General features: G+C 44.3%; 1 protein-coding gene across 1 annotated transcript in view; it reads left to right on the top strand.

The window, feature by feature from the left end:
• The window catches only part of LOC124555927 (protein DDI1 homolog 2-like), an 84888-nt gene that overhangs the window by 41982 nt on the left and 27110 nt on the right, over window positions 1–15796 (top strand). Inside the window, exon 4 of the mRNA XM_047129981.1 lies at window positions 14480–14584. Coding sequence (XP_046985937.1) covers window positions 14480–14584 — 105 coding nt within the window. The remainder of the gene's footprint in view (window positions 1–14479; window positions 14585–15796) is intronic.

Raw genomic sequence — 15796 nt, forward strand, 5'->3', positions numbered from 1 at the left:
ACCTGATACAGCTGCTGTATCCCAACTTCCCCTGCTGCCTTACCATTTTGACACTTGCTTTGTCCACACCTGGTGACTTCCTCCTTTCAGCTTGTCCACTGCCATTTCCATTTCTTTCCATGTCAGTCCCTCCCCCTCCAGAGTTTACTTATACCCCCTTTAGACTACTATCCTCATCTCAAAGTCTGTCTGGATGTAGCAAGTGCTCAAAGTACTCCTTCCTCAAAATCTTCAGTGTCTCTTTGGTATTAACCTCTTTCCAATTTTTATCCATCATTGTTGCAGCCTCTCCCAAATCTCTCATGTTATTTTGGACTGTTGTGTGGAGTACTTTCTTAATTTCTCTTGCTGTCTTTCTTCATCATCTATGTCCATTCTTCAATCCATTTTCTTCTCTCCTCAGCCACTGTCTTATTTTCCTCTTCCTTCTTTTCCTTACACTCCTGTATTACTGGTTTGGTCCTTTCTTGGTTTTGTCATCATCTCGTCACTGTAGGCTTGTAACATGGGAAGCAAGGAGAGGATGTTGTTTGGTGGCTGGTATCTTCTTCTATAACACAAACTGCTTGCACTTATTAATAGGGTTATTTATTCACAAGAACAAGAAGTTCCTTATCTTAAGGCAGTCCTGGTCTTATGGTACAAGCTCCTCCCTACATTAGCCTCACTGGTGGTGAAGTAAAAGTCTGCTATGTACACTACTCTGGTTGCTAGGTACTGTCTGACTCTGAGAAAGAGGCTGAGCTAACTGTGACTGCAACTGCAACTCCCCTTCCCACTGGGCTGCGACTGATGTATTGACTTGTTGACTCACTGGGTGGGTGACTGGTACTGACTGGTACCTCTGGTCCACAGCAGTGATCTAAATATGGCAGCCAAGAGGACGTTGGCAGCAGGTTTCTTGCGAGTCTGTTTTTGGCCTTTATCGATCTTCTCGCAACCTCTTTGCTGCCTGGTGTGCTGGTGCCAGCTTATGCCAGCACACTTAGAATCAGTCTGAAAGTCGTGCTCTTCCTCTCCACTATAGTCTGGACTCTTTCAATCCATCATATTATCTCCTTTCACCATTTCCTGTCACTTGTCTTTAGGCTTACAGCTACTGCAGCTTCTACCATAGCACATTTAAATTGTCCCCATTCCTCTTCTCCTGTTTTTGGTTCATCCTTTGGTAATGTTTCTCTTATAATCTCCTGGTATTTTTCCTTGACTTCCTTTTCCTTCTGTTTCCATACTCTAATTCTTCTTTCCTGGTTCCCTCTCTTCTTACATTTTAAATACCTAGGCATCTGATGCAACAGACATAACAAGAAATTAGTCAATGTATTGTCTATTGGTCTAAAACTTATTCCAGCCTGAAATGGATGTCATAAAAAATATGTCAATTAAGATGAAGTTTAAAGCACACAGTCAAGTGATATTACCAATTTAATTTTAAGCACAATTTAACTTTAAGCACAAAAAAATGACTTAGAGAACTTGTTAAACTTTAAATGGGAAACTCTGAGAAAGATCTTTGGTCCAATCGTGGAAGAGAACACCTAGAGATGTAGAAAGAACTGAAGAATAGTATCGCCTGATGAAACAACTGAGAGTCGTGCACAAAATGAGTGTGTGGAGAATATGTCTGACAGTGCACATTGTTAGGTGAGGCACTTGACAGGCTAAAGCTGTGTGTACAGTAAACTTGATGGACCTGTCCAATTGTGACATGAAGGAAGCAGTGTGGAGATTAACTGCAAAAGGACTTTCAGTAGCTGGGTGACTATCAGAACTGGATCCAAAATGCTAAAGATCACTATCTATACAGGAACAATTTCAGAGTTGGTGCATGATCTTCAAGGGTCCATGATCATGTGCATGCATGTATGTAAAGGGTGTCATTTAAAGAATGCAACTTTTGAGTGAATGAAATGAATGATGGAATTAACTAATTTTAATATTCGGTTATTACATTATATGCTATCTGTGATTATTTATGAAATATATTGCTCAGATACCCCCCCCCCCCCCCCCCCCATGACTCTACACACACACTTTTATTCTTCTCATTAAATTTTTGACAACTTTTTGGGCATACTAACACTTGTAGTTCTGAAATTACTGTCAGTTTCTGAACATCTCCAGATTCAGTGAGGAGGTGTTTGCATGAATTCTGTACATTAAAATGTGCTTTCTGGCTGCCTGTTTTATCTGTGTGAATGTAATTTTCAACCTGTCTCAGAATGTCTTTTGTTTCTGCCCTCCCTATCCTAAAGAAACTGTTGGCGCTTGTAACCACTGTTCGTAAAGGTACCAGTGGTTACAAGTGACAGGACAGCAGTTTTTTAGGGGTAGGGAGGGCAGAAACAAAGGGTGTTAAGAAACAGGTTGAAAATAACACTCACATTGATAAAACAGGCAGCCAGAAAGCAAATTTTAATGCGCACAATTCATGAAAACATCTACTAATTGAAACTGCAGATGTTCTGTAATTCGCAGAAAAATTAGTTTCATCCAGTTGTAATTCAGCTACCACACACAATCAGCTATCCTTATTGCATCAGAATATCGGAGAACTGAGGAGTAAGATTAATGAGTTGCTTATTTGTGTTGAAGAACTAGAGTTGAGCAAGCCATTTGATAAAATCTGCCTGTCTTAATGTTGTGCGATTATTTGTATAGATGTGTTAAATGTTACAAGATTTAAGTTAGCCTCTTACTTTTGTAGAGAAAATATGGGGAAAGGAACAGTTGCCACATGTGTCAGAAACTGTGGTAATTTCAAGAATATTGATATTATTGAATTTTGTTCAGAGCAGCACTTAAATGCTTGTGAAACAGTAGTAGTATTTCATAATGAGTCCATTATAATAGTAAGTATATACAGAGTACTTTCAGGAACTTCAACCTCTTCAAAAAAAATGTCTGGAAGCTCTGTTGTCCCATCTCACAGTAAAAAAAGGAAATAGTGGTTGCTGGTGATTTAAAGTAGATTTATTAAAAAGCTCTGTCAGTGAACAATTATTGCAATGATTAACAGTGTCATTCACTTTAATTCCTACTGTGGTCTTTGCAACTAGGGTATGTAAATGCTCTGAGAGTGCTATTCATAATATCTTTGCAGACAAATCAATAGAAAAAAAGTCATGTCACAAAACCAATGGTAATTGGATTATCTGATCATAACATGCAGCATTTTATGTTAAATGTTGTAACTTATCAAGATATACAAACCATTAAATCTAAGTATTGGAAGGTAATATATCAGTCAAAAATTGAGAATTTTTGGAGATTGCTGAAAGACATGAACTGAATAGGTGTTTACAATACCTCTGACTCAAGTGGTAAACAAAACATTCTGAATAAAGTCGCTTCCTCATTTGAAACTCAAATCAAACAGAAGTCTAAAAATAAACCATGGGTTATACAATGACAAGAAGGAAACTGTATGTACTATCTAGGAACAGCTGTGATGTTAACATTGTAATGCATTACAAAGAATTCTGCAAAATATTAAAGCAAGCAATCCAGAAATCTAAGGAGCTGTATTATGAGAAGAAGACAATTATAACAGGCAACAAAATAAAAAGCTGTATGGTATATAATGAAGACAGAGACAGGTGGGGCCAGAAAGGAAGGGGAACAGATAGCTCAAAAAACAAATGAGACTTTGGGAACAAGTACACTTAGTGTTGCAAAGCTCTTAAACAACTACTTCGTTTCTGTTAATGACTACCTTGGGCTATCAGGTTCAGTAAACAATTCAATGGAATATCTGAGACCAGTCTCTACAAATAACTTCTGTAAAATGGAAATGACACTCACTACTCCCAAAGTAGCAGCATCTGTTATAAAATCTTTAAAATCAAATTTCTCTAGTGGTTATGTTAACATATTAATGAAGTTAATCAAATTGTGTTCATTTTAGTTGATTTCTATCTTAAGTTATTTGTGTAATAAATCTCTTATCAATGGAACATTTCCAGACTGGCTAAAATATGTTGATGTTAAGCCTCTTTACAAGAAGGGGATAGAGATAATGTCAAACTATCAACCAATTTCACTTTTGCTGGCTTTCTCAAAAATATTTGAAATGGTTGTCATAAAACATCATCTGAAGCATCTGACTGCAAATAATATATTGTCCAAGTCACTGTTTGGGTTTCTTAGGGGTTCCAATATAGAGAAGGGTATTTACAAGTGCAGCTAGAATGTAATTAATTCATTAGATAACAAATTATAGGCTCCTGGCAGTTTGTGTAACCTGTCACAAGCCTTTGACTGTGTGCACCACAGCATTCTGTTAAGTAAATTATAACATTATGATGTCACTAGCAGTGCTGCAGAACAGTAACAAAGGATGGGTCCCCTCCACGCCCACACCAACGTGGTGACCAAACCAAAAGTTCTACTGTCACCTCCGTATAACATGTTAGTTTTTGAATCAGGAGTCACAGGATGCGGGCTGTGATGTTGTCCATGCGTCTGGGTAATATTACTCATTAACATGGTCCATCAGGAGATAGAGAGTGGACGAAAGCGATCAAAGGGTAGCGATTGTAAGGGCAGAGGAAAAGTGCCAAGGCAAGAGCCAAGGTAAAAAACCCTCTGCGACAGTAGGACGGGTAGTAAGGGCAGTAGCGGCTTGCTATCTGCGACAGTGCATGCAAGGTGTGGTTATGTTAGTTCGAGGTATCGTGCATCATTACCTTTGTCGTTGTTGGAGCTTGTTGCGGTGCTTGCTGCAGTTACTGTGCCCCTGCAACAGTTCAAGGTCGTTGTAGATTAGTGGGCGATCAGTCATAGATCGGCTCGCAGACGGTGTAGGGGGGGTGTGTGGCTGGTTTGCGTGCTGTGTACAGTACGGTTTCCGTGCGGTTGCCTGTTTTTTGGCTGGTTGAACATCTGTGTTTCCAGTAATAACTGTGTTGCAGGGGCTCGCCAGTACTGTCGTGTTAGCGTTCTATGGACCATAGATGTTTAGTTCCTAGCCAATAATGTCTTTGGTCTGTTATGCTTCCATTTATGGTTGTGGTCATAGTTACCAAGAGAAAGGATAAACGGGTTGTGAGAGTGTCTCGTGTTATTGTACAGTCGTGTGGAGAGTTTTTGGAATACCTGCAAGATAGTATCTAGCCGGTATTCCCGGTGAAGGTCCACGATGCGTGTGTAGCGTGGAGCGTTGCTTATGATTTTGAGAACTTTGTTCTGTATGAGCTGCAGACGGCGCAGGCTAGTTGGCACAGCGTATCCCCAGACAGGGGCTGCGTACGTCATCAGGGGTCTAATAAGTGTCATGTACATGGACCTAGACACCTTCCTGTTTAGTGTGCTACACCTGTTAAGCATAGGGTAGAGTTGTTTGAGCCTCGTGTTAGCTTTGTTGGTCACGTGTTGAATGTGGTCCCCCCAGAGTAGTTTCCTGTCCAGCCAGACACCGAGGTATTTGACCTTCTCGCGGAAACGTATTGGGCGTGTGTGTAGTGTTGTTGGGTTGCAGTGCTGATGTTTTTTGCAGTTGCTTCGGTCTTCTAGTGAACAGAACGGCCTCGCACTTGTCGACGTTTACTCTAACACGCCATTTCACCAGTCAAGGCTCCGCCGTTCTGAGTGTGGTCTGTAGTCTTGAGTTAATGTTAGACGGCTTCCAATCTTGCGCAAGGATGGCGGTGTCATCCGCGTAGATTGCTACTGTCATGTTGTGTGTAGCTGGGAGGTCGTTAATGTAGAGGTTAAACAGTAAGGGCCCTAAGATACTTCCTTGGGGTACTCCTGCCTGTATACCATGTCGCGTCGATTGTTTGCCCTGCACGTCGGTGTTGAAACTCCTGTCCGTGAGATACGAGTGTACGAGACGTACGAGCCCGTCGGGGAACCCTGCGTCGCTAAGTTTGCGTATTAGGCCGTTGTGCCATAGACGATCGAAAGCCTTTTCAATGTCCAGGAACACCGCCCCAGTTGCTTTGTTTGTGTTGTATCCGTGTGTTATGTATTCAATGACGCGGAGGAGTTGTTGTGTTGTTGAGTGGTGATTCCTGAAACCGAATTGCTCCGGTCTCAGGGTGTCATTTGTGATACAGTGCCTGGTGAGTCATTTTAATATTATCTTCTCAACGATCTTGCTGAACGTGCTCAGGAGACTGATGGGTCGGTAATTTTGTGGGAGGGAGTGGTCTTTCCCCGCCTTTCTGAACATCAGGACCTTGGCCGTCTTCCAAAAGGTGGGGAAGTGTTGGTGCTTGAGTATGGCATTCGTGATGTGTGTTAGTTAGTCTACAGCTTTGTCCATGAACTCCTGGAGGACACGGTTTTGAATGCCATCGTGACTAGGGGCCTTCCTAACGGTGATATGCATGATGGCCCATTTGACTTCTGCTGTACTAGCTTGTCGGATGATGTTGCGCACTGGTTGGGCCAAGATGCGTGTGACCTCCTGGTCCGTAGCAAGTGTGAACGCTGGGTCTGAGGGATCCAGGTTCGGTGTGAATGATGCTGCGAGTGTGAGGGCCATCAGTTCCGCTTTTTCTTCCGCAGAATATGCTGGTCCGTCGGGCCCTTGTAACGTAGGGGTGTACAGTTTCTCCCTGGTGAACTGTCGGGCTAGCTGCCACACGCCAGGTCACGTGGTGCCCAGCCCTTAGAGTTTCTGGTCCCACTGTTGTGTCTTAAATGTTTGTATTTTTTCCTGGATTATACCCTGGAGCCTGTTAATGTGCTGTTTGAAGTGCTGGCACCTGGTACGCTGCCAATGTCTCCTGAGACGGTTCCTCATTGAGATCAGGCCCAGGATTTCCTGGAGCAGGGCAGCACTGTGTTGTTGTGGCGTGCAGATTGGTATGGTGTCGGCTATTGCGTTCTGGATGGCGCCGGTGAGGGTTTCAACTGCCTCGTCAATTTGGGCTGTCTTGTTAATCGCGTGGGTGGGTGGGATGCGACTGTCAAATGTTTCCTTGAGCTGGGTCCAGTTCGTGCGCCTGCAGTCTAACATCCTGCATTGTTCCATGTGCTGCAGTGTTTCTTCAATGTACAGTACAACGGGTTGGTGATTTGAGGGCAGATCGTTTTCAATGGCAACGTTGAGTGTCGTTGTTATGCCCTTGATGAGGGCCATGTCTAACACGTCTGGCCTGTGTCCCCTCCGGTAGGGAATGTGCGTCGGTTCGGTCGGCGCTAGTGTGATGTAGTTTCGTCCTAGTGCGTGTTCGTATAGTTTCTTGCCGTTGGAGTTTTGTATTCGTGAGTTCCAGTCCGGGTGTTTTGCGTTAAGATCTCCAGCGGCTATTACGCGTGGTGATATGTTGAGTATTCTGTTGATGTTGCGTGTTTTAATGTTTTTAGGTCTGTTGTATACTGACACCAGTGTAGTGTAGGCTCCATTGAACATGACCCTGACGGCGGTTGCCTCTAGTTTTTCAAGTTCAGGGAGCACTATGTTTGTGTGTTCTATGTCTTTGTGTATGATGATGGCTGTTCCACCGTGACCGGAGCCGTCCGGTTGGTCGGTACAATAGACGCAGTAGCTGGTGAAGTTTAGTTGGTTGCGTGGTTTGAGCTTAGTTTCGCTCAGTAGTGTGATAAGGATACCCTTACGCTCCATGAGCGCGGCAAACTCCGCCCCTTTGTTGTTGATCCCATCTGCATTCCAGAACAGGATCTGTGTCAGTGTCTGGTTGTTTGCGATGGGGGCGGGGTGTGGCGTGTTATCCATGTATGGGTGTAAACAGTGTGGTGAGCGCTGTTTGTACGGCGGCCCAGTACTGCCCAGGTTGAGCAGTCAAGAGCCGTGTGAAGAGTGTGGTGACGGCCGCCATGATCTTGTTAAAGATCTGAGTGGTCATGTGATGGGGGAATATTGTTTCCAATAAACCCTCAAGTGTTGTGTTGGTGTTGTGTGTGTCGGCCTGTGGCTCGGTTATGGTGTTGGCGGCCGCTGGTGTGGGTGTTGGCGTTGTGTGTGGGCTGGCGCTTGTGTTGTTGTTATGTGGAACATTTTGAGGTGCCTGTGTGTCAGACGTGGTGGGGGGGTGGAGTAGTGTGTGTGTGCTGGTGTCACTGGCTTGCTGACTGCGTGTCTGTGTGTCAGTGTCTTGTTGTCGCTGGGTACTTTGTTGTAGTGCACGTGTGTTCCCGCTCCTGTTTCCACGTGGTCGCCTACGCCTTCTCTGGGTTTTTGGTTCTGGGGTTCCTTGTGTGAGTGTGTCTTCCTGTGTGTTGTGTGTAGGTTCGCAGGCAGTGGCTTCAGGGGGTGGGGTTGTGTTGTTTTTGGGGGCTGGTGTTGGTACCGGTGTGGTTGTAGTGTTGTGTGTTGGCTGAGACGACTGTGTTGTTGTTGCAGCAGTTGTATTAGGTGCGTGTGCTGGGCGCAGAGGTTCCACGGCCTGCTTCGCCCCTCCAGGGCGTGTAGCCATGGTGAATGACACTCCGTTCCTGACAGGGTTTGGTGCGGGCCTTGGACGTGTTATGATGTTGGGTGGCTTCGATTGTTGATTTTTGCGCCTCTGCGCCTCTTTGTACACGTCGCAGCCCCTGTAGTTGGCCGCATGACCTTGGCCACAGTTGGTGCAACGGCGTATGTTTTTGTGGATTAGTGTACCTGCGTTGGATGCGTGTTTGCCAGCGCATCCACGGCAACAGGGTGCCAGGCCGCAGTGGAGGGCCGAATGACCGAACTGCTGGCAGTTGTTACATTGTTGTGGGACCTGTGGTGGTTCGTATATCTCTACCCTTACGTCCATCCGCATAAGGCTTTTTATCTGCAGAAGGCCGCGGGAGGCGGCTGTGTCAGCCATCTCGACCAGGTAGTGTGGTAGACGGTGGTGGGAGCGGAAGCCCGTCATTCTGGAAGCACTTTTGCAGTCGAATCCTAGGAAGTTGAGCGCCGCTTGTACTGTGGTGTTTGGGGTACTGGGGTCCACTCCCTTTACCATGTACTGCTGTGTCCGTTCTTCGGCAGTCCTGTACGTATAATGTTCGATCCCCTTTTCTTTGAGGAAGATCAGGAGATCTTTATATTCATTGTTAGTTGATACGTACAGTGAGGCCCTATCCCCAGAGTACTTCGTGTGTAGCGTGCAAGGTGTATTCCTTTCCGCAAATGTTGTGTTGAGGACACTGAGGTCCCCGTAGTTTTGTATTACGACTGGGGGAAAACCAGTCTTCTGTTGTGCGGGCGTAGCTGTGGTTGGTTCTTGTGTGGTGTTGCTGACCGCAGGTCGGGTCGTGCTTGTTGTTGTGTTGGTGTTCCTAACCGGAAGTGTGGGTTTTGGTGTAGGCAGCAGCGCCTTTTGGCTACCTTGTGAGTGTGGTTGCTCGCTTGTTTGCGTGGTGTTTCTGTTTGCATCGTGGGCCCTCCACCTGCCAGGGCCCAGTGTAGTGTTGTTGTGTGTCCGCATCTGCAGCTGCTGGTTCCGCCGTTGGAATCAGCTGCCGCAGTGGGACAGTAGTACATGAGTCACCAGTTTCAGGTGAATGTAATGTAACGTGATGTGGAGGGTACTTGTCTGCGTGGGGGACTCACTTGGGCCGCAGAGATCGGTTATCAATCAATGCTGGCTCAGCAGTTTCTGCGCTAGCGCAGCGATCTGCCGATCCTTGTCGGCCAACACCACCTCAACGGCGGCAAGCGGGATGTTGACGTCGACGGGAACAGCAGACTCACACGCCTCTTTAGCTGCAGCCTTGCTGCGGGTTAGGGTGTGGGAAACACCAGCGGAATCTGCCATCTTGGTGCTTTAGGAGCTTTATTAGGTGTGGGTGGGCACGACAATTATGCTTTTTCTGAAAAGAAAAGGCTAACAAGTAGGTCCTACAGAAGAGGGGGAGTGCCCTACAGCCTAGCGTGCGCCGTTGCTGCAGTGGCGCGGCACCTAAAGGAGGTGCAGAGGAAGAGAAGTGGCCTATAGTACGCGGGGTGGTCCGACGTGAACGGGCCCCTGGCACTGATCAACCCTAACACAGAACGAGATAGTCTCGCTAGGGAGGTTTGTAACCGAAGTTACGGGTTACTGCGAGTCAGTGACTCTTATGACAATTGAGCTTCCCCGCGAGCTACGCGGCTTTTCGACGAAAGGGAGCAAGCTCAACCTTCCGCCGATCCACAGAGTGCTACTGGTGCCTTGAAAGGGAACTCTCTGTAGAGCAGAGCGGTCAGCGAGGCCTAAATCCCAATAGCTACCGTTGCACCGGCCATCACCGGCTGAGAGCTCCTTCCGCTGCGACGGCAGGAGCATGTCTGGTGCTGCAGAACAGTTAGTGTTAGCTAACTAACAGGGCACAAAGGGTGCCATTGCAAAATACCTGTGGAGTAAACAATCAGTCTTTATCTGATTGACAATTAATTACATGTGGTGTTTCTCATGGTTCTATCTTGTATCCATTGCTTTTTCTTGTGTAAATTAACAACATTTAGTCTGTTGCATTGCCAAGTGCTATGTTTGTTTTGTTTTCAGATGATAAAATCATTGCAATAAACAGCAAGTCAAGTACAGATTTAAAAATGGCTCCTAATCAAACATTCACCAACATTAATATATGATTTAAAGCTACATCACTGTCACTGAACTTTCAAAATACCAACTATGTGCAGTTCAGAACTAGTATTAAGAGATTTCCTTCAAACATGTGTATAACATATGAAGACACATAGATAATAAATTCAGTTGGGAAGGGTGTACCACAGAATTGCTGAAGTGCCTAAACAAGTCTATATTTTCAATGTGAATAATATCATATGTAGATGGTATAAATGTAGAAAACTTGCATGCTTTGCTACTTTCATTCTAATGTCATATGAGATCATATTTTCAGGTAACTCATCAAAGCGAGCAAAAGCTTCTAGAGCGCAAAAGCATGTAATAACATTAATTTGTGGTGTAAATTCAAGAAATCATGTAGAAACCTGTCCCAGGAACTGGGTATTCTAACCACTGCTTCTCAGTATATTTATTTACTCCTTGATGAAATTTATTGCAAATAGTATGTGGCTATATCCAAACAGTACCTCAATATGTAGTATCTATACTAGGAATGAGAACAACCTACATGAAGACCTAAAATCACTTACCAAAAGTGGTCCAATATTCAGCAACACACATATTTGGTAAATTGCCAGCAACCATCAAAAACTTGGTTTCAGATAAAGCACAGTTTAAACAGAGTTTAAAAGACTTTTTGGTAGGTGGCTCCTTCTACTGTATAGATGAATATCTTAACAGGGGATGTTAGATCACCTTAAGTAAAAATGTCTGTTAGATTTCAGTTTTGACAGCACTTTGTCATGACAGTCAAGATTAGGTATTTGGTGAATGATAAATTTATTAAAAGTGAATGTCGAGGTTTCATTCTGACAGTGTATATTAATTCTGCAAATATCAGCAGTTCCAGTTTACTGTAATTTATTCACATATTTTGACTATCTCCTAATAAATGATCAGAGAAGTGAGTATTATATTCAGATGTTCTGTGTTCTTTATGTTATACTTTCTGATGTGTTCCAGCCCACAAGGATAATCTCATTTTTGGGTCTGTGGAACGAAAACTGGATGTAATGTAATACAACCTATTCTAATCTAAATCTTGCCCTTGAGCTCTGGGAGTGAGTGTGGTTTGTGGGTATAAGAGATTTGAAATACAACCTCAGAAGAAATCACATGGCATCAAATTACGAGATCTGGTTGGCCAATTTGTCACCATTCGGAGAAATTTCTCAGCCAAGGTATCTCTCTCGTAACATGTTCAATGTTGCAATTCATGGGTGACAGGTTGCCTTTAAATCGCTCTGTGCCTGTGTTCGCCAGCTTATCAGACAATGGAAGCAGGAGTGTTGGGAGAGATACGTCTCGACCATTGGGTGCCATACGTCACCTTCCCAAGTCTGGGCAGGTATCAAATGTCTTTTCGGATACCAGATCCCAACAGGTCTTCCCGGTGTTACCATAAATGGCGTGTTATCTACTGATGCAAACGCAATTGCTGAGCACTTTGCTTGAGTCTCTGTGTCAGAGAATTACCCCCCAGCCTTTTGCACGCTCAAATGGTGGCTGGAAGGGAACGTACTCTCATTCACTACATGCCACAGTGAATCCTCTAAAGCCCCATTTACAGAGTGGGAGCTCCTCAGTGCACCAACTGGGGTGCAAATTGCTCTACGCTGCTGGGGCTCTACAGAGCCCTTGTCCAATCCCAAATTGACTATGTATGTGTGGTTTATGGTTTGGCAGCACCATTAGCATTGCATTTACTCAACCCTGTGCACCACTGCGGTGTTAAACTAGCGATAGTAGCTTTTAGGAAGAGTCCGGTGACCATTGTACTGGTGGAGGCTTGGGTCCTTCCATTGCAGATCAGATGTGCACAACTGCTTGCCAGTTATGCAGCACACATTTGTAGTTCTCCTGAGAATCTGAATTACCGTCCCCTTTTCCCGCCTGTGGTAGTCCATCATCTCCTGTATTGGCGGCCCAGGTCGGGGCTAATGATTGCAGTTCGCATGCGGTGTCTTCTCTCCAAACTGGAGTCCTTCCCTTTACCACCTCTACTTGCAGTCTGTTCATGTATGCCCCCGTGGTGTACACTTCAGCTGCAGCTTCGTCTGGACCTTTCACGTGGCCCTAAGGACTCCGTTAACCCTGCGGCTCTCCACTGTCACTTCCTCTCGATTCTTGATGTGTTCCAGGGCTCTGAAGTGGTTTACATCAATGGCTCGATGGCTGATGGTCGTGTTGACTATGCCTACATTCATGGCAGCCATATTGAACAGCATTCCTTACCCGATGGCTGCAGTATATTTACTGCAGAGCTGGTGGCCATTTCTTGTGCACTTCAGTATGTCCGTTCATGCCCTGGGGAGTCTTTTCTTTTATGTACTGACTCCTTGAGCAGCCTGAAAACTATCAACCAATGCTACCCTTGTCATCCTTTGGTAGCATCCATCCAGGAGTCCATCTATGCTCTGGAACGGTCCAGTCATTCACTGGTGTTGGTCTGGACCCCTGGTCATGTCGAAATCCCAGGAAATGAACTTGCTGACAGGCTGGCCAAACAGGCTACACGGAAACCACTTCTGGAGATGAGTATCCGCGCAACTGACCTGCGTTCGTTATTACGCCGCAAGGTTTTTCAGTTTTGGGAGACAGAATGGAAAAATCTCAGTATGCACAACAAACTGCGAACCATTAAGGGGACCACAAATGTGTGGAAGTCCTCGATGATGGCCTCTCACAGGGTCTCAGTGGTGCTCTGCCAGCTCCACATTGGCCATGCCTGGGTGACCCACGGTTACCTTCTGCCCCGTGAAGACCCACCTCAGTGTCATTGCAACACCCGGCTGACAGTGACCCATATTCTTCTGCTCTGTCCTTCTTTGGCTGCCCTGCGACTTCATCTTCGGTTACTGGACTTGTTACCATTGATTTCAGCAGACAATGCCTCATCGTTTGATTTGGATTTACGTTTCATCTGTGAGGTTGGATTTTATCATTCTATGTGAGTTTTATTGCATGTACTTTGTCCCTCTGTGTTTTGTGTGTTGCAGTGTTGTGTGTTGCAAGGTGGCTGGCTTTTCCTTTTTATTTTCATGGTCAGTGAGCCACTGTAATCTGCTTCCTTGTTTTACTCTCCTCTAACTGTTTCTTGCATCTCTCTCTCTCGTTTTCTTGTCCTCTTTTGTTCCTTTTAGTGTTTGTTGCCTTTCTTTCATTCTTGTGGTCTTTCCTTTATTTCTGTTTTGTGTTACATGTCTCGTCTGTTTTTTTTTTTCTCACACTTGTGGCAGTGTTTTATTAGGAACAAGGGACCGATGACCTCGTATTTTGGTCCCTTTTCCCCTCTTTTAAACCAACCAACCATCACTTCAAAATTCAGAATTCATACCTTCTCTACACCTAATTTTAGTAAATAACTTTCTATGCAGTATTTGACTTAATAAATTATTTATTCTCTTCATTGTTACAGCCATGAACTACTTTAAATGACCATCTTAATTTATTCAGTTAACCTGCACATCTCTAGGGCAGTGTGGTGATGCAAGGAGTACTTATTTCCACATCTGAGCAGATGCTTTCTCTCAAGAAGCTAGCCGTCACACTCTGAAGGTGTGTCTTGTCCCCAGACGTAGCTCTCCACAAGCAAAATAATAATAAAACTAATGAACAGTAACTGTACACTTTTATTGGACAAATTATTTCATGTTTAAAAGTATTTCGGGTTGCAACTCATTCATTGTTCGGATGACATAGGGATGTGCATCACTCACAGGGAGTAGTATGCATATCTACAGTCTAAGTTTTACCCCAATTGACACTGTCTAAAACTTTTTGCACACATGCTATAAATTTGAGTTTCCTTTCTTAATCCTGTTCTCCGAGATTAGTTGTAGATTCACTGTGGCATTAAGTTTGTCAAAATGTGCACACATATCTGTCAGTAAGGAATATTAGGAGCAGCATGTCTGTAAAGTAGTAGATAAACTTCTTAAAACTTTCTTCTCTCTGTTTATCCACAGGCACAGCTGCGGATTGGGATGGAACTCTTACCTGCATCCATTGACATCGTGGAAGGGCAGCCAATGGACCTTGTACTTGGCCTAGATATGCTGGTTGCACACCATGTAAGTAGCAGTGAGACCCTAAAGCACAAGTCTTGTGTTCCTGCTATCTATCAGAGCAAAATTATGCTGACATTAATTTGTGGATATTAATATGGGATGTGCCCGTCCTTCACCTTCAGGATGGGCCCATTCTTCCTCACAAGCTGAAACAAAAGTGTAGGGTGATGTCAGATCCTGGAGTCTGGAGTGAAGTCAGTGTTCTAATTCATACCAAAGATGTTGCATTCCATTCTTTCAGGACTATGTGCAGGCAAGTTCATTAAGAAATGTTACTGTCGGCAAACCGTTGCCTCACAGGTACTGCTTGATGAGTGGGTTCATTGTCATACTGATATAAAACAATCATCCCCAAACTGTTCCTCTACTGTACACAGTACACAATGATATCAGATATCTTCATATCCTCCTGCATCAAGCATTTTTTTAAAGTGATAACCATGTAAAATGTGCACATAACACTTCCCTCTCTGTGCACAAGATGACAGGTAACAATCTGTAGACATTCGCCAAACACAAAACACTTCCATCAGATTGACACAGGATACACCATGATTCATCACTCCAAATCACTTGTTCCCAATCAACTACCGTCCACTGGCATCGCTCTTCATGCCATATTGAGCACGGCTTAGTGCCGACAGCAAAAGTATGTGGGTTTAGTGAAGCTGCTAAGACTATGTACTCCCATTGTTTCTTAACTCTATATGCATGGTCAGTGTGCTAGTTCAAGTGTGAAACTGGAGTGATTCTATTTGCTTCTTTCGTGAGATTTTTTTATGCTGACACTCTGCAGCACTCGACGGCCTCCATCAGCATGAGAGTCTGCCTGGTTTTTGTGTAGCTCTAGTTTCTCCTTTGCACTTCTACTTCATTCTCGCATCACTAACAGCTGAATTCAGCAGCTTTATCATGGCTGAAATGTCTCTGATGGAATTTTTAGTCAGGTGACACCCAGTGACTGGCCCACATTCAATGTCGTGGAGCTCCCTTACTGACCCATTCTGCTGTTACTGCTTCTCTGCCAAAAATACAATACAACCCACTATATTTTCAGATCCCTACTAATTCATCTCCTAAGTTAGTTAAATGGCTTTGTGTGTATGTAGAAAGATGACAGAAAACTAATATATGGCTAGCATGTATTAGCAATGATTCATTATTGACAAAATAATTAAGCTGTAATGTGGTTTTGTCAGAGAGTAGCCTCATGGT

This window comes from Schistocerca americana, chromosome X (assembly GCF_021461395.2).
Source record: "Schistocerca americana isolate TAMUIC-IGC-003095 chromosome X, iqSchAmer2.1, whole genome shotgun sequence".
NCBI classification, from domain to species: domain Eukaryota; kingdom Metazoa; phylum Arthropoda; class Insecta; order Orthoptera; family Acrididae; genus Schistocerca; species Schistocerca americana.